Here is a 23842-nt window from a genome sequence, read left to right on the forward strand (position 1 = left end):
CCACCAATGTAAAAAGGGATTTACACTGACCACCAATGAATGGGGAAATTTGCTTACCATTGCAGACCAGGCTGATTTTAGGTTTAATGGCCATTAATTGTAGGCAGGACTTTAATGCATGACCCTTACCCCCCCAGTGGGAAGGATTCAGCAGAAGTGATGGTGGATGTGACTTCAGGGGACATGAAATACATATAAATACAGCCTCTATTTACATATCAATGCAGTGGTCTGCGACTATTTACATATTAATACTGCAGCTATTTAAATATCAATGCAGGTTATTTACATGTAAACACAGGGTCTGAAGGTGAGTCATCTGTACATGGCAATAGGGCGAAGCTGGGCAGTACTAGTAACAGGATGGCACACTGAGATATTGGGACACAGCACGGGACTAAAACTTCAAGGGACAAGGGAATTTAAACCAGGATAGTTGGCAAGTATGGGATAGCTGCTTTGGGCATCTTTCCTTTTCGCCCTGCCTTAAAGATGGCCCTGAATGTAATCTGTCTGCCCTTACATCATACGGGCAGGCAGACTTAAACTGACAGAAAGCATCAATGAACAACCAGAGCGTTCAACAGCACTGTGGTAATTCAATCTGAGCAAAGGATGTCGGTACACGTAGTTCATTCATTCACAGAACTCTGTGAATGAATGTCGTGGCCAAAGGTGAAATTATCCTTTAAACTGCTTCAATAGACATTCATACATTAACCAATATGAGAACGAATTGCATGTAAAAATATATTTTTATCATAGCATCTACAGAATGTAGTGCACCCATAGGTGTTGGCATAAGTATACAGGTGCAGTTTCTACCTGAATTTGGTGACACCCTTAAAATCCTGTGACACAGTGAGAGAGACAATTGTAAATAACATACATTTTTTTAAGCAGTAAGTAAGCTAAAAATAAGAAACAATGACTAGTACAAATGGAACAACATTTAAATGATTAAAAGTGGAGTAACAGTGTTGGCATTTCAACATCAAAAAATTTGAAATAACGCCTCACTTTTCCCTAAGTAAACTAACCATAATAGTGCCAAAGTCCCAAACGTATCCATTTGGTAACTCATGGGTCTGCCGCGTTGGACAACTAAACAGTAACAGATTCCTTTCTGAAGCAATAAAGTAGCAATTGTATCTTAAAAATACAACACACTGAAAGCCACAAGTATGCGTTTCCCTTAAAATGATCCACCTTGAAGAAAGTTTCTTCCCAGACAGATTATTTAATCCAGCAGACATGACTGTAAATCAATAGGCTGTATTCACCCTCTGTATGCAGGGGAACAGTCTTTCCATGACTATGCAGTACAGTCTATCACACTGTTGCCTGATGAGATGAACAGATAAAGTTATGTCAGTTCTGTGTTGCAGTAATGAAATTCTAGAAACATGAGAAACAGTGTCTGGACTGGAGCACAAGGAATTTGCTTGTGAAGATTATGTGGCACTGCAATGTTCCCATCGGTCCTCTTATCCAGACAAAATAAACAGACGGAATCTACTCCAGCTTCTCTGTGCTGTTCTCTATGTACTAAACAATAGGAATCTGATAGAAGAATCTAGCAGGGATCTCTGTGAAATCACTCTCAGCTAACTACTTCCCAAATGCTTGGTTACGTTTTAGGATTTAGAAGTTGTGGCCTGTCCATTAGGGGCACCTGAGCGCCGCCGCCTCTATCCACGGCCGGTACCCCAATGCTCTATTCAATAGATGGCCACCACCCCCTATCCATGCTGCCCCTTCTATTCATGTGTCCGGCGCCTTTCAGGACACTAGGCACATGAATTACAGCAGCAGGGGTGTTTTTGTGAAGCACTTGATTAGAGCCAGAAACTCTAATAGGCTTCAAAATAGAAAGGATCCACTGCTACAGGTGTATGTGATAACCCAAATGGAACCTGGAATGAGTGCTAGTCCCAGTCCACCTCTGTAGGATACTTAGAAAAATAAGAATGGCTGCACATCCAGAGGTTCCAAAATTAGAAATCACCATGATGACACCAGGGACACCAGAATTCAGTCACGTAGATACGTTTCATACAAACAACTTGTGCTTAATGATTAAGGAATTTTGGAACCTCTGGATGTGCAGCTATTATTTTTTTTTCTAAGGTTTCAAAATAGAGTCGGCTCGTGGCACAGAGTATTGTGCCTTGAGCCCGCCCAGGTGTTACAACAGGGATTTAATATTCGCTGCTGCAACACTGATCCTCCTCCGGGCCAATTGGGAAGCAGGTCTGATACCCATCACTCAATTCACTAAAAGGACAGGAGATCCGATTGAACGTCTAGGAGGAGATGCACGGCAGAAGTGAGGAGGAGAAGACACAAGAGTCGCTTCCCAATACACACCAATGCCCCAGGAGACAGTAAGGGGGGGGGGGGTTTGAGGTTCCACAGGGGGGGTAGTTTGCCACCCCCGAAACATAAAACCACCAGCCGCCACTGGGATTGAGTTTGAAGTCCATGGGGGAGATTTACTAAAACTGGTGTACACAGAATCTGGTGCAGCTGTGCATAGTAACCAATCCGATTCTAGGTTTTATTGTCAAAGCATAACAAGCTGAAATTAGAAGCCAGTTGGTTTCTATGCACAGCTGCACTAGATTCTGTGTGTACCAGTTTTAGTAACTCTCTCCCTGTGCATAGCCAAAGTTTATCTTTAGCTTTTCTTTAGTTTTGGATTATTAGGGAATGGTTAAAAGATTTTCAGTTTATTAATTTCTGTGAGTGTTCCATTGGGGACACATTAGGAACTGAGAGGAATCCCTTATCAGATATTTGTTATCAGAACAGATATCCCTATCTTAAAATTCCCTTCACCTCCTGTTCTGGTGTCTCCTGTAAAGTTTTGGAAATTTCCATAAATCCCTCTCTGTGACAGGAAAAATACAGAGCGTGTGTGAATATTCCCAGGGAGTGCACAGACAGCAAAGCAAATTATCAGGGGTTTAACCCTTCCCCAAACTTTTAGACTATACATACACTTCGGGGTAATTGTAAGTGCCTGTCTAAGGTTAGGCAATGTTTAGTTTATTTGTATTAATAGTTAGGTTATGTCAGGGCACAAATAATGTGGCTAGGGGGTGAGCGTCAGGCTAAAGCTCAGATTAAAAGTAAGGTTTGGGTTTCGTTTTAAAAAAATACTCACCTAGGTATTTGCAGCATTGATCCGATGCTGCATCTATCCTCCACTGCTTCTAAAACTGAGAACTGATTGACCAAACACAGCTGATTGCTCAGTTTTGTATTCACTAACAGTTACCGGCTCTCTGCTCTGCCCTCCAGCACTGGACTGTAGAGGGGGCAGGAGCAGCTGGCTCAGTCTCCCAGTAGCTCACTAAGAGGCTGATCCAGCTGCTGGTCCAGGCATCTGGATGGATCCCAAATGTAAAGTCAGGAACTTTCCTGAGCCTAGACTGCTTTAGTTGGCTAAGTTTGACAGGTAAAAAGCATATTGAACAGCCACAGACATCATGTCCTGTTTGTTTTAGGAATTAAAATGCAAGAGAAAGACAGTGAAGTCTCAGGCCTCGTACACACGGCCGAGAAACTCAACGGGCAAAACACATCGTTATGCTCGTTGAGTTCCTTGTGAAGCCGCAGATGATCTCGGCGAGCCAAAATTTCTCATTGCCGTCGGGGAAAAAGAAGACATGCTTTCTTTTTGGCCCAACGAGATCCTTGGCGGTTTCCTCGTTGAAAAGTGTACACAGGACCGGTTTCCTCGGCAAAAAAAAAAACCCAGCAAGCTTCTTGCTGGTTTTTGCAGAGAAACTCGGCCGTGTGTACGAGGCCTCAGATACTAATGGGAAAAGGGCACACAGATACTAAAAGCTATGTATTGAGAAAACAAAACTTAACAAAGGTGCAAAATTTGTTCTGGAACTAGATTTCTTGATATTCCTGCAAATTTGTTGGCTAGTTGGTCTTGTCCATGGGTGCATGGGAAGGAAGATGACTTTGTATAAGTGGTGAAATTACCGCTAGCAGTAAATAAAAATATATTCTTAAATAGAATCGGTAATGAAACAAGCAATCGCAGATAGACTACCCCAATTATGGCCAAACAACTGATTTCAAACATGACAATTAGCTACCCATAGCTTTAGTTGTTTACTAGCTTGAGTGACAGGATTATCAAAACTAGCACAGAAATCAAAAAGTGTCACTGTACTAGTTTCGATTGAGTTTAACTGCAATTATGATAGTTTTATTGCTTGAAACTGGAAACAACAATTCTGTTGGTTAACAGACTACTTTTGATGAAAATGGATGGAAAGCTAAAAAAATTGCCAATAAAAATGCCAAGTGTAAAGCCAACATAAGGTATCTATTACTATAAAAATCTATGTTCCTAGAGTTCAGCTTGAAGCATTTAAATATACTTTAGTAACAGCTGGTAGATAATTCAGCCTGTTGTTGGCTAAAATATCAGTTTTGAAATGAAGATTCAACATTTTAAGAGAATTGTATGTGCAGTAAGCTAAATCATAATCACATAATTCTTGTAATGATATATGTTGATGGCAGATAATCTATATAGGAAAAGCAAGAGCAAACAATCATTACATTGAAATAGTGGACATTTCATCTACAATCATACTGTCTAGGATTTTTAAGATTTCAACCAATTTGGAATCCAGAAACGAGTTTGTAAATTCAGATAGTTTTGTCCAAAATCTTAAATAATACAGTTTGGAAGCATACAAGAGAATAAAGAACAATGTTGGCAGCCACTGGTCATATTTAAAGTTTTATCTATCATACTTACACCTCATTAATATATATTACTCACTATAGTCAATGATCTCAGTATCTAAATCAAGACTAAAAGAGAGAAGCAGGAGGTTACATAAGGTTTGAGAAAAGAGTTGGCGGTATGTCTGCTTGGAGTCTCTATTACATTTTTTTGGTCTGTCAGGATTTTGTTACCATGGTGCCTATAAAGCTTTCATCAACATAAACAAAAAGTGGTAATACATTAAACAATGTACATTGTATAATGCTGTCCATGTCAATAATTTTTTATAGTACTGTGTGTTTGTAATACACATATTTTATTTTCTGTATTCTTGCGTTATATATCAACACAATAAAATCATTCATCCTATGTAAAATATAGTATAAAGATTGCAGCTTCCTGTTTTTTTGTCCTGGAGGATTCACAAGTAGGAATGAGCTGCCAGTTTGGAGATTCAGCTAATGGCTAAACTAAATTTGTGTTTGGCCAAGTTGAACCTCTGGTGGCAGTGGGAAGTGATACATTTAGCATTACCCACTGCTGAATGTGACAGCTTCCCCCTAGGCTGTATGTTAGGAAGCTGGAAGCCACTGGTGTCCTAACAGCCACAACTTAACCGTGTTCAGTCCATTCAGCTGTCAACAGAAAGTAAAGAAAATGGGCAAGGAAAAAAAGCAACACTGGCTTGTCCATGGTGAGAGATGTCATTTAGCATGAGTAAATGGGGGAGTGGATCATTTTTGGCAGTTTTTTTTTTTACTTTGGGCAGATCAGTGAGTGTCGTTTATCATGACTGATGTGCATTGGCATAACTGGACATAATAGACAATGGATTTATGGCATGGGACTTTTTATATTAAAGGACTTGTCAACAATGGTTGCTTTTTTGACCTTAAAGTTAAAGCAAAAGTTCCTTTCTCATGTCCAATACAGGGGAAGGCTGACAAAAAGAGGCGAGATGGTCCTGCCTTTAAGCCAAGAGACCGTGCGTGGCTTTACACTGCTGATATGAAACTGCTTTGTTTCGCAAGAAAATCAGATACCAGATTTATTGCCTTGTTTCTGCCATCTTGAAAATCGTCAACCCAGTAGCAAGTCAAGTTCCCGCTTCTGAATTCATTAAAGGTTAATTTCATGTAGCTTTTCTGAAGTTTGTAGCTCTGGATCCCATTTTGGGCAAGTAATTTTTTTACATCTCTTCCTAATCTTATGTATGGCTTCGGTACCTTATAAAATGAGAGACTTTGGGCATAATAGAATTTTCCAGGGAACCTGCAAGTAACATCCATGCAACTAGATTGATTAAGGCTGTCATAATCAAGGGGTTAGGTTTAAAGACCAGTTGCTATAGCAGTGGAAGCTAACACAGGAACCAGCAGTATAGGAACACAGGCAGGTCACCCTGGCAGATGGCGCAGGCTCATCTGAGGTGCGAAATCTAAGTACTAACCATGTTCACCAGAGTTTCTGGTGGTGGAAATGGATTTTGTTGCATGTTAGCTCCAGGTCGTGGTCCTCAGGATTGCCCCACCAGGGGGTGAGCAAGCCGGGGTCCAGTAGCAGATATAGAAAATAGAGATCAAGCAGAAGCATAGTCGAGAAACAAGCCAAAGGTAAATAATGAATTGCAGGTTGGGATTAAGCAAAAGCGTAGTCGAGGAGCAAGCCAAATACTGGTAACAAATGGTAGCAAAGATATGGACGGCAGCAGGAGAGACCAAAGCGAGATATTGGCTGGAGAAGGCGCAATATTTTGGCAACAAGGAAGTGCAGAGACTTGGCTTAAATCAGGAAGTTCATGGGAGGAGCAAAGAGCTCAAGAGTTAAGGCAAATAAGATTCATGGCAGGATCATTCAAGGAATTATCCAGTGAACTGTCCAGTATTCCAGGTGGCTCAGTAAGCAGTCATTTTTAAACACTGCAGAGGTCTGGGTTTAAGTCCAGGTCCTGACAAAGGCCTCCAGCAGATTTGCACCCTAAAGTTTTAGTAAATCAACTCCATCTGTCACCCAAATATAACATCTACACACTGTTTGGAAACAATTTAAACTTTGAACAATTAACACCTCGCCTAGACTTTGTGGCACAAGAGTAGAAGAAAACAAATAGCAGGGCGCTGAGGTTAGTATCATATTAAAAACACTTTATTAAAATAAGCAGCACATTTACATTGAAACAGCATTGATAGGGAACACCTAAGACCAAGCAGCTGTAATCAGTGTGAGGCTGTAGGCATCACTGACCAAACAGAGATCGAGGATGACAGGGAGCCAGCCAGCTCAATGAATGGATATTATCAGTGGTGTTCAAGGGTGCACACGAGCATGACAGCTGTCAATATGCTCACACTCCTCACACTCTGACACCCGTAGCGACTTAGGGACGTGTAGGTACTCCCAAAGCAAATCATCCTCCCACTCTCCCTGTGAGTTCTCAATGATGTCCATGGTTTCAGGAGGGACAGAGGGAAAGTCCAGACCCCACTGCAGAGCAACCCTCCGTTGAACTTCCTGCTGGAACTGGGAAAACCTGGGCAGCTCTCTAGGTTTTTCTTTCCCAGACAGGATGCAGACATCAGGGGACCTCTTCACCCACTGCCTATAAGTGGGTGATCTGGTCTCGGTGGTGGAGGGTAAATAGTTGTCTGCTACTGACATGGGTTCCCCAGCAAAGTTTGGCTCCTCTTCTCCCTTGGACAGTACTTCCAGGACCTGGGAACCTACTGTCTCCCATTCCTCCTCCGAGCAGCTGTCAGGAGATGACCATTCTGCTAGTTTCTCCAGGGACCTGAACTCCGTTAATAGTCTGGGGATCCCCAATCTGTGGCCCTGCCCCCGCATTCCCCTTCTGGCTCACCTGAGGTTGCACTGTCCAATACTGTCTCCTTCCAGACAGGGATTACAAGGGGCATAGACGCAGCCGGAATTTCAGAGACATCTGGTTCCTGCACGGCAGTACTTACAGTCACCAGGTCCCCGACCAGGCTGCAAGCCACAGCAGACTCTTCTTCCCTTATGTCACTTGTCTTCGCTGGGGAATCACCAGGCTCAGACTCTACCCTGCCTTTCAAAGATAATTCCAGGCCTGCTCCGGCCTTCCGGTCTGTCAGGATTCTGTTACCACCGCCCGCTGCAGTTTACAAAGTCCTGAATGCTGGCCCACCTGGTAGTATTGTGGCTCCTGCATGCTGGATGCAACCTGGGTGATCAGTTCGCCTCAGTGACCGCACCTAAACCAAGAACTGACCACCGCAATCGGTATCCGGCACTCTGGGCACAACAGGCACAGCCACTCCATCCCCTCAGTCATCCCCAGTGAGACACCCAGCCATAGCAGAACACTAGGCGTATTTATAATCCATGGGCATGGGTGACAGCCCATGGTAAATAATTCCTGAGTAGCAGAATTGGTACAAGTGTCAATTCCAGCCGTGGTGAGCAGACAGCAATAAAATTGAACTTGAAGGCAGCTCCTGCCGCTTGCTATGGAATGACACTTGTTACTATAACACTGAAAAGCAGGCATAGCACATAAGTCCTTCCCCAAGGTTGAATTCCTCAATTAGTAGCGAAACAAAGCATAGTTCCCCCAGCTCAATCAACTTTGGTTGCTGGGGCCAATGGCTGGCAGGTTACCCATGAACAGGTGATCCCAGATGACGCCCCCAAATGTAGCCATGCCCCGTCAGGGTTGCTGAGGATTGTGATTCACCTGTCACGCTGCCCTGCCTGGCATCCATCTCTCAGACAATCAGAGACATAGTACAGTCCATCAGCTTTGTTTTTATTGAGGGGATTGAACTTGGATGGAAAAAGGAAATTATGCTTGGGGACTTCTATATACACTCCTGTATATACACTCCTGTCTTCTCTCCTCCCAACTGTGCTTCACTCACCAGCCCTCCTGGCTGTGACCAGTTGTGCCCCCTGGATTTTCTTAGCAGTGTTCTCTCCCGCTGTCCTTTTCTTGCTCTCTCATGTGCCTCTCCTCCAAGATCTCTTCTCTCCTCCTGGATGCACCTGGGCCCTGGCCCAAGCCCCCCCCAGACTGAAGAGCTCCCTGTAGGGCCCTGACAGCATCCACACTCTCTCACTCCATCTCTTCCACCTGACAACTCCTCCCCCGCTGGGCTGACCCTGGGTACTTAAGGAGGCCTGCTCCAGGCCAATCCAAGTTGGGGATTGTTCAAGGCTCCTTAAAATACCCCAATCAGCTTCACTTCTCCTCTCTTTTAGAACCTTCTAGAAAGAAGGGGGAGGTGACAGTGATGCTACCTGTGAGTCACCCATCCCTGCCCTGAGCCACTCCCAGCCCAGAATGAAAACAAACAGGCCTAGCCACCAGCTAGGCCTACCTACATTTTCATACCCTATAGAAAAATCCTCACCTACCTAACTAGAGGGTGCTACAATTGCAAAAACAGAAGATCTTTTTTTATAAAACTGTACATAATAGCTTATTATTTTCATGATTAGCAGCCAAAAACCTATAAGATATGCCAAACAGTGTTCAGGAAGCAGAATCTTTGCTATCCAGTGAAATTAAAAATAAATTACCGTATTTATCAGCGTATACCGCACACTTTTTTGCCCTGAAAATCAGAGCAAAATCGTGGGTGCGCGATATACGACGATCCCCGATTTCCCGCACCGAGTTTGAACACTGCGCCGGCATATACCGAGCGCAGTACACTCGTGTATAGTCGGGCAGGCTCGGCTCCTCTCGCGCTCACGTCCTGGACGTACAGGACGTGAGCGCGAGAGTAGCCAAGCCTGCCCGATTATACACGAGTGTACTGCGCTCGGTATATGCCGGCGCAGTATTCAAACTTGGCGCGGGAAAGCGGGGATCGAGCGGGAAGGACACCGCAGAAGGATGCCGGACCCGACGAAGAGGACCCCCCAAGCCGCAGACGGACGCCGGACCCGACGAGGCCGCTGATGGACGCAGCGCAAGACACCAAAACTGTAAGTACTAAAATGTTTTTTTACAGGAATGTCGGATCCCCTTTAGGGGTGCGCGCTATACGCCGGAGCTCGCAATACCCCGATAAATACGGTAACAACATTGTTAAATCATATACATATCAATTTCAATAGCAATTAGGTGATTGCTATTAGATTGACAGAAAAGCTCTTGCTCAGTCCTTTGAAAATCACCTCATCATGCTGGCCAGAGCCTTTTTGTTTATTGCTCAAGACACAAATTGAAAAATCGTAATGCAATTTGCCACAGTACAGAATTCCTGTATGACATGAATAAATGAAAATTTTGTACCTAATACGTACATTCAAAATAGCTATAGTGACTGATGTTTTCATTGATTTGAATGTTTGCTCGTTAATGATCTTCACAGGTTAGTGAATTGAGCCTAATGTGTCTCCCTCTCTTGCTCTTTCAGATTCACATTGGCATCATTGAGTATTGCAGCACTAAAGTGTATTGTGCACAATAGTTATGGTGACACAAGATCAAAAAAATTATAATAGGAAAATACAAACTAAATATATGTGAAAAAGTCCATATGAAGAGGGTTCCGCTTTACAGCATCCCATACTGCTTTTATTATTGATAACGTGATCACTTTTTTATCCATGCCATTTGTTATATGAATTTTAAATAAAATCTGTCACAGTTTATTTTTTGACCTGCACCATTTGGAGCTCTCTTATTTTTTGACCTGCACCATTTGGAGCTCTCTTATTTTTCGACCTGCACCATTTGGAGCTCTCTTATTTTTTGACCTGCACCATTTGGAGCTCTCTTATTTTTTGACCTGCACCATTTGGAGCTCTCTTTTTTTCACCTTTTTTCCATCACCCTGCGAGTCCGTTGGAGTTCTTCATTTACAACCTGCATTGGAAGTCTCATCCGTCCAGTTCCTGTGGCTTGTGGCATCCATCCCACCTGATTGGAACAACCACCACCGCCTGGGGAGATCCTTTATGCAGTGATCCAGGTCTGCTGAGACCATTAAGCGCATGAGACTCACTGTTGCAAAACATTTGAGTCCATACCTTCTGGTAAGAGTACCTTATTATATCTATTACCACACTGTGATGCCTTGGTGATCCCTTCAGGCAACCATATATTCAATATTACACGTCAATGATTGGAAAGTCACCTCCTCTATGGACTAATAGTTCACACACCAGGTTGTGTCATTTATTGATCCAACATCACATTCATTGTGATGCATGGTCTTCATATGGACTTTTTCACATATATTTAGTTTGTATTTTCCTATTATCATTTTTTTGATCTTGTGTCACCATAACTATTGTGCACAATACACTTTAGCGCTGCACTATTGTTCCACATTTCCTTTTTACTTTGTTTGTTTGAGTGCTGGCTGCTTCTTCATATATTTGTTTGGTTTAGCGCAGTCTTTTCTCCCATTTTCACATCATTGAGTATTAGCAGAGGTTAATGCTAAGAATTAAGATGTGCGTATGTTTGTATTTTAAGAGTGTCAAAGGTTGTATAAGAAATGTGTTTTTTCAGAAACACTCTGTTACTATGAGGTGCATTAGGGAGCACAGGGTAGATTGTAATTAGGAGTCATAGCATGGAGTAGGCAAAAAGCTAAAACCAATAAGAGAGTATAAGGAGGGTTTATAGACTGTAGAAGATGATGTGGGGTGTAGAAAACACCATCTAGAAGACTAATGGACTAAGGTGATATACTGACAAGTATAGGGAGCACAGATCAATGTTGTCTATTCATTGTTCTGTTGATTCTTTTTTAATTATTTTATCTTTTTATGTGGCAGGTAGTTAAATTAAAAGATTAAAGGATTTTCTAGTTTTGGATAGAATAGGGAAGGGTTAGAGTCTACAGTATGTCATTTTTTACTGCTGTTTGTATCTCTTTAGGGAGATATACACTAACTATTTGTTCTGGTAACTATCATCACTGGGGAGAAAATTAGAAAAAATGTAAAACTTTACAAGTTCACTTGAACAGGACTAGAGGGTGCATCTTCCAATGGCGACACCTGTTCTGGTGGAACTGTGAAGGGTGAGCTACCCCCTCATTATGTGAAGATTTCTACTTACTTTTTTGTTGCGTGGGGACTGGAAGTATAGGGATCTCACTGATATAGACAGATAAAAAAAAAAACTGACAGTGGTTCTAATTCTTCTCCACTTTAGCCTTCTCCACTCTATTCAAAACTGAAAAATAAAGTTTTGACTGAAGTTACACCTTAAGTTATAGATGTATGTTTTTCAGTGTACAGTACTTATCTATGTTGCAGTTAAACAAGGTATTTTTAAGTCTCGAAATGGTCATTATAACCGCAGATGTATATATATATATATATATATATATATATATATATATATATATATATATATACAGTATGTATATATATATATATATATATATATATATATATATATATATATATATATATATATATATATATATATATATATAAAAGATATCGTTTAGATTAGATTAAATATAGATTATAAGATGTAGTTTAACTAATTCCTAAAAGATCATAATTGTCTTTTTAAACACCGTAGAAGAAGAGGATGGATGCCTAGACCTCTGATGAACTCCTACTCCTACCAGGCAGCAACACCACAAAATATTTTACTACAGGGTCAGATACATGACTGATTATGCTTTTTTCCTATCAAATTAAAATAGTTATCATTTTTAAGTTTTTGCTTCGCTCTGTGAAAATGTAGCTGCCACGCTGCTAGATATTTTATATGAACAAATTCAGCCACCAACATTTAAATTTGCTTTGAATACTAGCTACCCTATTGCAGTCTCTCCACATATACAAACAATAAGATTCAAATCAGAATTTTCTATGGGCCATCTGGCTGTTTAGTGCATTGAACCTTAAGCTTTAAAAGTGGCACAGCTTTAAATGTTAAGAGTCTGGGAATAATATTTTATATTAATTGTTCATTTTTATTTTATTTTCTACTAATTATATGAATGAATCTGTAGTGCAAATTTGATACCATTTGGTTATTCATCATATACTAGTGATATACTGGTCTACTAGTGTACGAGCAGTGTAGGTGAAGAGCACTAAGTTGCGATGAAGCCTAAGAAAAGAGGAGGAGCTGTCATTTTTCTGGAAGTTGTATGACAATATCAGCGAACATGTGAGTAGAGCTGAATGACTTTTCCCCATCATGGTAAGTTATGCCATGCTCCCCTGGGAAGCCATTAACATGAAAGTATTGTTTAAAGGGCTCCCTATCCCTACCAAGATATTGAAAAGGTGTAACAGCTCTAGGAAATGGGAGTGAACCACAACTGCGGTTAGCAAGAATTTAAACGCGCTTCTTCATGTGACAACTCAGTATTAGCCCCAGGCATCACTCCTCACAAACAGGAGTTTGGGGGATCTCTACATCATCTCTCTGTCACATAAAAAAAGGCGTTGAGCTACTAAGAATGGACGCAATACAACATGCGACCAGAGCTTAGCGTTTAAAATTATATTATGTTCTAAAAGATTGCAAGGCACAACTGTACGCTAGTGATTATGAGTATTACATAGCGTCGTGCATTAGGCGACTAAGGGAGAAGGTATAGAATACGTCAACCCTTAGCATAGAAAGTTTAGGCGAACATGTTCCACAACTTTAGAAGTAGCACTTATGTCAGCACGTAGTAAATAGGCGTTGTTAAGACAATTACTAGTTGCATAAGAGTAGCAATTAAGGCTTAGGTACTTTGAGAGTACAGGTAGCAAATAGGAGATGTAGCGACCACTAATAATTGCATCCAGGAGGTGAATATTGCACACGTAATAATAGTTGCAAATGAGAGGCAATATAGCTAAGGTAATTATAGTACTTGTATATGAGGGGTAATATAGCTGCGGTAAATTGAGGTAGCTGACCCTTTAAGATATTTCTTAACAAACAGTCTTTAGCACAGTAGTATCTCCCAGTTAGTATGTTGATATCCACAAGGCATATTAAGTAACAACAAATGTATACATGGAACACAGGTAGCAGATCTTCTTATAGGACTACAAGTGATACAATAGCTACTTATCCGTTTGCAGGTTTCAGTGTAGGAGGTAGGGAATCTGTAATGTAGAGTATTCAGCATGAAGGCCTCAAGGTTGTTCCCAGCAATGGCTCTGTGTTGTAGCAAGTGCAATAGCACCAAAGTAGTAGTTGTTACCTGGAGCGGTATTGCAGCATGGGGAGCGATGGCATCCCATCTATGTGGTGCTTCTCCCGGGCTCTCGGCAGTGGCGGCGAGTTTCTCATTCTCCTGCTCTCCACGGGCAATGGCTCTGGCTTCCATTTCCTCCCTCCTTCTCAGCGGCCAATCGGGAGTCTTCCCTTTTCGGCCAATCAGAAAACGGGTCTCACACCCCCTTCTAATTGGCTGGATTGAGGATCAGTGTTAGAACAGCGAATATTCATTCGTTGTAGTTACACCTGGGTGGGCTTATGTTGCAAAGCTCTGTGCCACGATCCTACATATTTTGAAGCCTATTAGAGCCTATGGCTCTAATCAGATGCTTAAAAAAACACCCCACCGCTGTAATTAAGGCACCTGGTGTTCTGAAAGGGGCTGGACACCTGAATAGGGGGTGGCAGTGCAGATAGGGGGTGGTGTGGGGAGAGGGGGCGGCGCCTGGGTGCCCCTAATGGATGGGCCGGAGCTGGCTCACACCATGTAATAAAAACACTAGGTGTTACCATGTCATAAGAAAGGGGTACCCTAATTCAGTTCTCAGAAAGCTTTAAGACGGCAGCATTGTCCAGAAATAAATCTGACACTTTGGTGAACAGTAGGGATCAAGTCAAAGATGAAAAAACAGGGGTTGTGACGCAGTATGGTAGACATTAAAACAAGTTGAGATCTTTGTTAGAAAAATATTGGCCAACACTGATGCTTGAGAAAAGATTAGAACAAATTTTAGGTCAACAACCAGTCCTAATTGCAATAAGGGCCCCCACCCTGGGAGACATACTGGTTCACAGTGAATATGTGCCAACACACTCATCAAGCTCTTTTCTTAGCAAAACACTAAAAGGTATGTTCAGGTGTGGACATTGCATAATGTGCAAATTTGTCCACAAAACAGATGTCTTTTGGGATTCTGAACTTAAGAGGTGTTTCACTATCTGCTCTTTCCTCAACTGTTCCACAAAATGGGTTGTATATATAGTAATGTGCCTTTTCCCCAAGATTTATGTTAGTAAAACAAAGAGGAGGAGCAAAATAGGAGAATAGGAGAACATGTCTTCAGCATTACAACTTAAGATCATGATTCTCCTTTAGCTTTAGCTATGCACTTTAAAGAATTCCACAGATCCTCAACAAAAAAAGCTGAGGTTCTGTAGAATTTACCAACTTAACCTACCTTAGTTTTAGTGATTAGGATAAAGTACTCTTCCAAAGCAAAGCAAAGTGGATATACAAACTCAACTCTTTCTCCCTTGGGATTAAACAATGATCTCCAATTGCAATCTTTCATGTGGTCTAATCTTTTTCATTCATTATTTTTTTTATTATATTTTGTACTCTTCAATTCAATTTGTTTTGCTGGTGACACCAGGGTCCCTCACCAATGCACATATATATATATATATATATATATATATATATATATATATATATATATATATATATATATATATATGTGCATTGGTGAGGGACCCTGGTGTCACCAGCAAAACACATTGAATTGAAGAGTACAAAATATAATAAAAAAAATAATTATATATATATATATATATTTTTTTTTTTTGTTTTGTTTTGAACATTTATTAACTTTATTTGTTTGCTACCATATATGTCATATTATTTTTATAATAAAATAAACAGTCAGATATCCGATCATGTGTACAGGGCTTTAGTCTATATTAATTTCTGTTTGAAAGTTATAGCATCCGCAAACTATGGTATATATATTTGAAAATTGATCACTCCACGTACTGACTAATTTCTTGAGGCTCTTAAATTGCCAGGACAAATAATCCCAAAATGATCCCTTTTTGAAAAGTAGACAGTCCAATGTATTAGTAAGAGGCAAGGCAAGTTTTTTGAAGTTGCAATGTTGTGTCACATTCTTTGAAAATTAAGAAATTAAATATTTTTTTTCTCTATTTTTTTTTTTACATACTGTCACCAGTGCAGTACAGAGTCATCATATGACTGGCGTGGCAGTGATCAAGGTCATTGATTGGTGACAGTATGTTAAAAAAAAAAAATTGTTTTTTACATACTCTCGTCAGAATAGTTCAGTGTCACCATAGTAACGCTGTACTACTCTGGGGTGGGTAATCATTGTAACAGCAATGATTTGAACAGCTGTGATTACTAGTGATCTGTGATTGGCTCGATTGGCTACAGCTAATCACATGGTACAGGATGCTGTGATCCCAGCATAGATCAATATTATGCTGGGTAACTCGCAATCATTGTTGTTGTCGCTCCGTTACATAACACTTTGAAAATAATAAATTGATTTTGTCACATTGTTCGCTGTGAACATTGGCTAAACCTCTCTCATCTCAGTCCCAGGGCTTCCCCCTTTTGTCTTTAAGCATAGATCAATAGGAAACACAGCTGTTATAAATTAAATTAATTCATAACAGTTTTGTTTAAATTGTGATCATGACTTCCTGGGCCGCCAAAAGTGGCCGGCTACCAGGATCTACAATCTGCTGTGTCCGGTGGACACAGCGGTCCTGGGATCGGAGTGCTGTGCACCTCTAACTGGTAACAGGCTGGTTGCCCGCAGTAAATGTACTGTGGGCGGTGGTTAAACAACAGGAAAAACTTGCAACAATTAAAACTGACAAAAATTATATCCCTACATTTGTAGTTACATACCTACATAGTTAGTAGTTAGATGATTTGCCAGGTTGAAAAAAAAAAAAGACACAAGTCCATCTAGTTCAACCCATTGGGATAGTTGTCCTTCAAGGATGGGGCAATATTGTGTTAGGATCAAGATAAATGACAAAGGTTAACATTGCGCCAGTGGCTGGTGGAAGTAGATCGAATCTATCATATGGAGGATCTTACCTACTCACTTAGGAACAAATCTGATTTGTTTCGGAAAATATGGTCCGGTTGATTCGCTTTCAAATATACCTCGGCTTATGCCGATTTAATGTCTCAGAGTGTGTAAAAAGAGCAATTATGTTACGTGGGGTTTTACGTATTACGTTTTATATTGTAACTTATGTGGTATGCCATATCTAAAGGTAGCTTGTGGGTTTGCTTGCCGTTTTTTCTTTTGTCTTTCCGGTACAGGTTGGCAGCCGGAGGCGGAGGATCTTTTTTCTCTTACTCCTTATTCTTATCTTTTCCTTTCCTCTCTTCCTTTTCTTTTTGTATTTTTCTTTATTTATTTTTATTATTAGTTCTAACGCTTCTCATGAGCGTGTTTGTTTTTGTATGCTTGAGAGGCGTGCGATGAGGATCAGCCGCTCACTATGCTCAGTTCACTGCAGAGTTGGGAGTTCTGGGAGCCTATGGCTTCCAGACTCGCTATTTTCAACTAGGCTGTACGTCATTTGAGCTATGTAAATGTTCTGGTATGTTTACTTTTGACGTGCACTATGTGGTCACCCTAATCTTCTTGATTTTTGTTTGTCAATTGTCTTTTCATCTTTAATAAAAATATATTGAACAAAAAGCTATGTTAAATATTGTGGTGAAGGCAGGACTGTGCTGCCCATGAGGCCAATTGAGGTGGCTGCCTAAGGTGGCACCGTGGCACCTATAAAGGAATGGTGGGGGGTGTCACTGAAGCAAACGTGTCCATACTAGACATTCCATTTAAAGTGCAGTCAGCAGTCCTGGTAAAACCACAGGCTTAGGATTAATGAGCTCACTGCCTGACCATTGTCACACCAGCAGGTGCAGCAGCCAAGCCTCTTTAGTAATGTAAAACTTGTTAAAATTGCAGCCCCATCCTTACAGCAAGGATGGTCTGGGGCATTGCCCCGTGAATGTTATTGGAAGGTTGGCAGTTATAGGGAGGTTACAGATTAGGGTTGGGTATTTACTTTAGAGGATGCCTACGGATGAACTAACTTTCCTTAATATATATATTTTTTTTGTGTCAAAGGCAGGTAGAAAAGTAATGCACAATATATTGTATGTCATGTATACACTAACATAAGCGCATACAAATATTCTGTACCTGTGATTGCCTGTACATAAAATTAATAAGCAGGCATTCACAGATTTTATTTAGTATTTCATAGCAGAAGTTAGTGTGAAAATGATTTGTCTGATATGCATATGTCCAGGCCTGTTTTTCGGTGCTGCCTGAATCTGTCTTTCTGGCACGTTCTACATAATGGTCACATTGTAGGAATTGGCAGAATGAAAGTAGCAGTGGAGGGCAGATTTTTTTCTTAATGGAGACATAGTTGTGGATTTTAATGTCACTGAATGTTTCCAGTACTGGGATGTTGATATGCACTAATGGATTTTAGGACTATGCTTTTCAGCATTGGCAGACTGTTTGTACAGAGGTTTGGAATAAGTCACATGTTTTATAAAAGACTCGTTTTGCAGAACCCAGCGGTAAAAGGACGTGATGGTTATTGTAATTCTTTTTCTTTCATAGAAAGGAACAAGGAGAAAATAACACAGTTTTCTCTTCTTTGCCTTTACATTTTATAGTGGTATCACATTGATAGGACCATTAAAGCAGTATAAAATCGAAAACCAAAAATTGTATATATCTGGTGATCTGGACAGTAACATAGCTGGACAGTAACATAGCTCTTGTATTGGTGAGACACAACTCTGGGGGAATGAGAACAGGAGGCTCAGCAGACAGCAGCATTGTCAGTGTGGGTGGGAAGGAAGTGCTACATGTATTAGCAGTTTTAAATAAACTAAACAAATTGAAGTCAAACGCCAGCTAACACTTTATAATCAGTTACAGCAAACATTTTTTTTTCTTGGGATAAAGGTAAACAAATAAAAGCTGAACATTTTAACCACCCCTTTCCGTGTTAAATGGTTTGTCTCATTCATGTAATCTGTTACATTCTGCTGGATAGCTTCTGATTGGAAAAACAACAGACTTGCTGGCTGGAACACCAGATAAAAAAAAAAAAAGCCTAAAAAATAAAACGAATGCAGCTATCACATCTAAGAATTGGTAAGCTGCAATATAAAAACATGTTTGCTTTTGTGTTTAAAACTGCTTGAAAGATAGTATCAAAAATTAAAAATTGTATCTAATACTTACCGTAATTTTCCTTTCCTGATGCCAATCCATGGAAGCATACATATGATGTAGCTCTGCCCCTATATCCACCCACAGGACCTGTTTAAATCTATAAAAGTCTGACTCAGAGCAACCTACCCCATTCTCCGTAAAAATAACAAGATCAAAAAAGGGAGGGCTTTGTATGCTGCCATGAATTGGCGTCAGGAAAGGAAAATGATGGTAAGTACTTGATACAATTTTCAGTTTTTCTGTCACCAACATGACAGCATACATATGATACATAATGAGCTAGACAGGGAGGGCTAAAATGTATAATCAAACTTTATTACAATGGACCTGGAAGCCTGGACTGTCATTCCGTTGAAGTCATTGCTGTACGAGCCCCTGGATCTTCCCTGTAGCACCTGAGGCAGATGCACTGCGCCAACCAGCCAATGCTTTGCAGATGTCCCTATAGGCAAATGCCTAAATTCAAAGATTCAAAACCTAGCTGAATGTACCACTTATGGAGGCTCTTGCCTGGCCACACTAAGTTTTCTGAATGACCTTGACTCCCCAAAATGACAAGGTTTTTCTGTAGGTTCCTCCTTCGAATTTGCCTGATGGAAACACAAACAGCCTTCTGGAGGATTTTAACTAGGAAGCTGGTTGAAGGTAGGCATTTTAGACACTTGGTACATCCAGTGTAGGTTAGGTACTGTCTCTGCCAGGAAGGATGGAACAGCCACTTTGTTTGTAAGATGAAAAAAGAAGCCAACTTGGGAACCAAAGTGCTTGAGGGGCATATGCCCCAAGTTGTCCAGAAGGAATAAGATGTAGGACTATGTAGCTCCAAGTGCTTGCAGATCCAATACTCTGCCCTTTGAAGTTATCATCTGAAGTTATCGAGGACTGCTTTCCGATTATGCAAACAGAGTCCTGGCAAGGAAATCCAGGACCAGAATAAAAACTTACTGGGGAACATTGTTCCTCCTTAGGGCAAAGTCTCAGGACCGACCTCGTGAAGCATTCCACTGGCGTTAAACTTGCAGTAATGCACTGAACTATACTGCATTAAACGGAAGGTAACACACTGCAATATACAGCGTTAAACTTGTTCTAGACTTGTGATGGCGAACCTTGGCACTCCAGATGTTTTGGAACTACATTTCCCATGATGCTAAACTACACTGCAGAGTGCATGAACATCAAGGGAAATGTAGTTCCAAAACATCTGGGGTGCCAAGGTTGGCCATCACTGTTCTAGACACTGAAAATACTTAAAAGCACTAGTAAGTCTCTATGCACACTGGCTTCAAAATTGCTGCTTCAACAGAAGGTTTGTGTTTTGCCTGTAGAAGCAGCTGATGTTAACCTATGTGTCCATGCACATTAGGACAATTACAGACCTATTTCGAGCTTAGTGTTTAGGAAAAAAAGAAACTTCTAGTTTGTGTTTTTGATTGGAGCTTTCTGGAAGAAAAAACACTATGAGTGTTTTTTTCTGCCAAGGGAACTGGAGTTTTTTTTTTAAGTCCAGTGTGCATGAAGCCTAACAAGAGTTTAGGAGCATAATATGGACCTTTTGTAAGCATTTGCTTAAACCAGAATGGCACCTGAAAGTGATAGGAATATGTCAGGCATATGGCTGCATTCAGGAGATTTCCAAAATCCCCACAATAAAAATCTAAAAAATAATGCAGCATAAGTGTGTGGCCAAGAGAGGTCACAGCCATCCAGAACTGCTGCAAACATGAAGCGCCAGTGGAGACCATTCATTCATATGCAATCCCTTAATGACAGCTTTTGATATGATAATCATAATTCAATATAAAAGATAAACAAATATAGAGTGCTTACAGCTTTTCCTTGTTTATTGAAGCATTTACATGCAAACACAGAAAGTCCTGCAATTATCTCAAGAATGCTTTTGTTACACAAGTAAAATTGTCATTGGCTGGATTTTTTAATCTTTCTGTGTAAAACTTGCAATACAGAAGGAAAAGAAAGCCGCAAGTGCCCCGGATTCTATTTTCTTGTAGGAAAAATGTCTAAGAACACTCACAGTATGAGCAAGCCCTGCTAGTTGGGGAAATTCTCATCCAAAATAGCAAAATGCAGGTATTGGACTAAATGTAGAATTTGGAAAAAGTTATATAACTGGTTAAAATATAATGCACTTTTTAAATGTAACTCTTACCATAAAATATAGGAAATTGCGAAGCAGCTGACTGTTGCAAGGCCACAACTTCTGCTTGGATACTGGTGATGAGCTGTTCTCATCTCAATTAATATGAAAGGCAGCACTGTTGTATGCTAGAAAATAAACAGATAGTTTTAAGCATTTATAGTGGAGCCACCAGTAACTGTACAGGTCTATACAAATACATTCTTGACACGTATCAATATACAGCAGCAGTTTAATTAAAAAAACAGTATCAGTTCTTGATCTTTAATCCAAGTGGTTGTACCACTCGAATCGTCTGCATCAGGGCTATATTCTGGAAGGATAATTACATCCGTATGCTGCAGTCTGGAGGAAACATTTTCTCAGTCACCTCTCCCCGAGAAATGTTTCTGAATATACATAGTAACTTTGTGATAACTCACAAGCTGATCTGATCTGTGTGAAACAATATGTACACGGAACATAAACATCAGACCTCAAGCACTATAGAACATGGGCCAGCATCCAAGTCCAGGAAGTAGATAATGATTCCTGAACAAAGATGGCACCAACTTTATAGGGAGAATGGAAGATAACAATATTGTCAGGAGAAATACTGTTAATAAATACCTGTAAAATGTATATTTACATATCACTTGGCATACATTTAGCAAAGAGAATATATCTGGCACAAGGAAAGATTTGAAGTGGAATTTCACTCTTCCAATCAACATTGATTATTTTTTTATCCTCAAGTGGCTAGCTAGATAGAAAAGTATATCATATTTACTTTTTTACAATTCTTCTTTTTTCTACAATGTCATACAACCCAGGAGTCTTCAGGAGGGGAGGAGAAGTGGAGGGGTATTCTCAGCTAATCACCCTCTCCTGCATGCATGTCTGCGCTAAGGGCAATGGGTTCAAGAAATTTAATGTTACATGAATCATTTGTCCTTATTCAAGATGACCACAGCCAGAAATGCTAGGGGGTTGTTTTTCAAAGTGATTTCTCATCAAAATAAAGCATGGAGACATGGATGGATGGGGGAGTTTACTTTGAATATTAAAAATAATAAACAAAAATAAACAGTGTTTTTGGGGTTTGGTGTTCAGATGCGCTGAGAAGATCTGCTTTAAGTTTCAATAAACAAATCTGTCTAGGCCCTGGTTCACACTGCTGCATTTTGACATGCAATCTGACATGTCAAATCACATATCAAATCGGCGGCATTTGCCGGCAATGACACCGTCCTAATCGGTGCAACGCTGCATCTGCGGCGCTGCACCGATTTCAAAAAGTAGTTTCTGTACTACTTTTTGAGATTTTGGCCCACGATTTACATTGACATCTGTGCAGAAACCTGCATAGATGTCTCTGTAATCGTGGCCGAAATGGGGACTGCCAGCGGGAGTGAAATTGCGCGAGTTTAGCTTATTTCACACGGCTTTATTCCCGCAGCTCAGTGTGAACCTGGGCTGAAGATACATTTACATTCATGCAGTCCAAAATAAAATAAAAAACTGCTTTGATATGGTTAGAGCGCTTTTCATAAAGCATGTCTGCTGGAACACCATAATAATAGATGAATCATTTGGTAACACAAGGTAATGACAACTGAATTGTTCCTTATTCAAATCACATTCCATTTAAGACATATTATAAGCATTGTTTTATTTGTTAGGATGTTTTTTTAAAAAACAAAAGAAGCTAATGTCTCTTTCTTTAAATCAGTTGTTGTTTTTCATATATATTTAATTGGTTGGCAGCAGTACTGAAAAGATAACACTTGGGGGTCACTTGTAGAAAAATATTAAAACGGAGCTCCATGCAAAAGGGGAAGTTCTGCTTTAAGGACTCGTCCCCTTCTCCTCTTGAGGAATTGGCACTTTTGAGGAGTGGGTACTCGATTTTGACAGGTACCCGCTCCCACTTCTGCTCCGACCACCTAGGCGATCGGAAGTGGAGGTTCTCCTTTTTCCCCTCCCCCTCAGTCTTCTGGGACACGTGACAGGTCCCATAAGACTAAGGAACCATTCACAGTGTGCAGTGGGCATCCAGCTGTGAAGCCACAAGCTGTCACAGCCTGTTTCCCACAGTTAAGATGCCGGCACTGAGGAAAATAACAGCAGGTGAAACCAGTTGGGGTGAGCACACCGCTGGGTGGTGGGACAGGTGAGTGGCTGTTTTTTAAAAGTCAGCAGCTACAGTTTTTGTAGCTGCTGACTTTAAAAAATGTTCACAGGCAACTACTTTAAGGATTGCCAAAAGGCACCAACATCCTATATATTATGTATAAAAAGAGAAGACGAACAAGATGGACTTTTAAGGTGCCAACAAGAACACTCAAATAAAATCAATACATTTTATTATTCCAACATATATAAAAAAAAAATCATAAAAGACAGAACCAATATAATAAAATGGACCTCCCTAAACAATCTCTCACCGCGTAACAGACACCTAATACATTTAAGGTTTCCACCCAAGATTTACACAAATTTCATCCAGGAAGCACATATTTTGCCATTTAGAAAATGTGTGAATCTTGGATAAAAGTTGTATGAATGTGAAAATATTTATAAATAGACTTTAAAAAACATTTAAAACACTTTAAAAATGTTATGACTGTGGAAAATGCCTCACACTCCTGACAAATAGCATACTCTTCAGTGCATTCTGCAAACTACTTTTTTTTTAAAATAAAATGAATACATAAGGCTATGGT

The 23842-nt window shown here is 40.4% G+C and overlaps 1 protein-coding gene across 1 annotated transcript in view; it reads right to left on the minus strand.

Annotated features, from left to right (window-relative positions):
* AIG1 (androgen induced 1) overlaps positions 1 to 23842 on the minus strand; it is a 398211-nt gene that overhangs the window by 25353 nt on the left and 349016 nt on the right. The window contains exon 4 of the mRNA XM_040350577.1: positions 21150 to 21265. Coding sequence (XP_040206511.1) covers positions 21150 to 21265 — 116 coding nt within the window. The remainder of the gene's footprint in view (positions 1 to 21149; positions 21266 to 23842) is intronic.

Source organism: Rana temporaria, chromosome 4, assembly GCF_905171775.1.
Source record: "Rana temporaria chromosome 4, aRanTem1.1, whole genome shotgun sequence".
Lineage (NCBI taxonomy): Eukaryota > Metazoa > Chordata > Amphibia > Anura > Ranidae > Rana > Rana temporaria.